Source organism: Marmota marmota, unplaced genomic scaffold (assembly GCF_001458135.2).
Source record: "Marmota marmota marmota unplaced genomic scaffold, marMar, whole genome shotgun sequence".
In the NCBI taxonomy this organism is placed as follows: domain Eukaryota; kingdom Metazoa; phylum Chordata; class Mammalia; order Rodentia; family Sciuridae; genus Marmota; species Marmota marmota.
Window position 1 is genome coordinate 34,039,783 of NW_025999900.1, and position 1,853 is coordinate 34,041,635.

General features: G+C 58.8%; 1 protein-coding gene across 3 annotated transcripts in view; it reads right to left on the reverse strand.

Annotated features, from left to right (window-relative positions):
• Positions 1 to 819, reverse strand: part of Nfatc4 (nuclear factor of activated T cells 4) — a 9,062-nt gene extending 8,243 nt beyond the window's left edge. Inside the window, exon 1 of one of the 3 annotated variants that reach the window (XM_015491914.2) lies at positions 480 to 819. In XM_015491914.2, the coding sequence (XP_015347400.1) occupies positions 480 to 579 (100 nt within the window). In that variant the 5' untranslated portion in view covers positions 580 to 819. The remainder of the gene's footprint in view (positions 1 to 479) is intronic. The other 2 variants (XM_048798735.1, XM_015491906.2) reach the window with 2 other exon arrangements.
• Positions 820 to 1,853: the final 1,034 nt, after the last annotated feature.

Consider the following 1,853-nt stretch of genomic DNA (forward strand, 5'->3'; position numbering starts at 1 on the left):
GCCGGTCCCCCGGCTCGGGTCCCCGGCCATCTGCCTCTCATTGCGCAGACGGGGGAGGGGGAGGGGGCGCCCTGGCGCGGCCTGAGAGCTCCCCCAGCCAGGTGCGTCCCGTCTGTAGGACCAGGTTCAGTCCGAAAAGCGCAAACACCAAAGGCAAATCTCCCCTTCCCCTGACTGCGTCCGAGGTTCTCGGGGCCGCCATTCCCGCCCGTCCCCCCATCCCAGTGACAGTCAGCCCAGCCGGGAGGCGGCGCGCAGCCAACGGCACCCCCACCCCCACCCAAGTCACGACCTAAAAAGGAGAAAGTGGTGTCCGGGCCCCCAGCCTCACTTTAGCAGACTAGCAAGCCCCCCGACTCCCCTCAACCTCTAACCCCTCACCCCCCCACCCCAGGCTCGCTGCCTTAAATTCTTCAGACTCAAAATCCCGGGGCCTTTCACTCACTGACCCCAAGACCCCTTCCCAGCCCCGCACTAACCTTCCCCCGACCCCCCCGCGCCCAGCGGGGGGGCCTCCTTTTCCTCCCCGAACACCAGCTTAAATTCCAGCTCCTCATCCTCGCAGCTCGCTGCCCCCATGGATCCGGACAGAGCCCCCAGGTCCCGGCCTGGGTGGGAGGGGGGAGCTCAGGAGGCTGCTGTATCTTCACGCGAGTGGCTCCCTCCCTCCCTTTTTCTGAGACGCCCCCTCCTCCGTCTCTGCCGCCTCCCTCCGGACGCCCCCTCGTTATTATAGAAACTTTTCCAAACTTTTTTCCCCCAAACTTCTTCAAAGCGGCCCCCCCAGCCTATCCCTGATTGGCTACTCGGGATGCTCCGGCCCCTCCTACAGGGATGAGATGGGAAAACCACGCGCCCCTCGTCCTCCCCCACCTCCCTCCCTCTTTCCTCTCTCCAGTCCCTCCCCCTCAATTAAAAAAAAAAAAAACTGAATTGGGAAACGATCCCTCCAAGAGTGTTACGACCCTAAAGATGCCTATTGGCCAGGAGTTGTGACAATCATTTCCCGCAGGGCGCCCAGTCCCCACCCCTCTAGGTCTCTTTTCGGGGTTGTGGGTCCGAGCGTCTTAAAGGGGACACATCCTGGGGCCCTAATGTAGAAGGCCCAGGGTACACAAATTCCCTAAGTTCTTAAAACTTGTGTAGCCAGCACATAGCAAGGAAGGACTACCTCTCCTCCCCTTTCCCTCTTAACTTGGGGTCAGGCGGGCTGTGGGGTAAAGAGTGGTTCCAAGTTGCTTTGAAGAAGAAAAGGATTTTCCTCCTAAGTCTCTGGCTGAGGCCACTTTGCCTGGACCTTATAGAAACCTTTGCCCTCCTGAATCAGCAGCTCCACGCACCATCCCTCCCCATTCCCGGAGGTGAAGAACTTCTAGCAGAATTGGATGTCTCTCAGAGAAGTCCGAGCTCAAGAGGCTTGGAGATCTAGTCAAAGACCCACAACCCCTGATGGGCGTAGATCCAGGCCGGGCTTTGCAGCTACCCTAGTCCCAGTCACCCAGAGGGGTCATTAATTAGCCTCCAAGGGAAGTTGGCTCCCTCCTCTCTAGAACTGTAGTCTGGAATGAATCTTTGAATCGATGGCATCCCGCTCCGGCTCTCCTAAAAATCCTAGCCAGGTTTACTAGAGACCGGGGGCCTCGAAACCCAGTGGGCCTCTGGACTGGACACCTGTCACCTGGCTAGGGAGAGAAAGGAAGACCCGGACTGGACTTTCCAGGAAGGACAGGCATGAAGTGGCAAGGGTTGTGTGAAAGTTGAGTTGGGAGATTCGTGACTCGGACGAGTCAGCGGAGAGGCATCGGAGTGCACGTACCATTTCCCACCCCCATGCATGCCACATGGTTCAAACT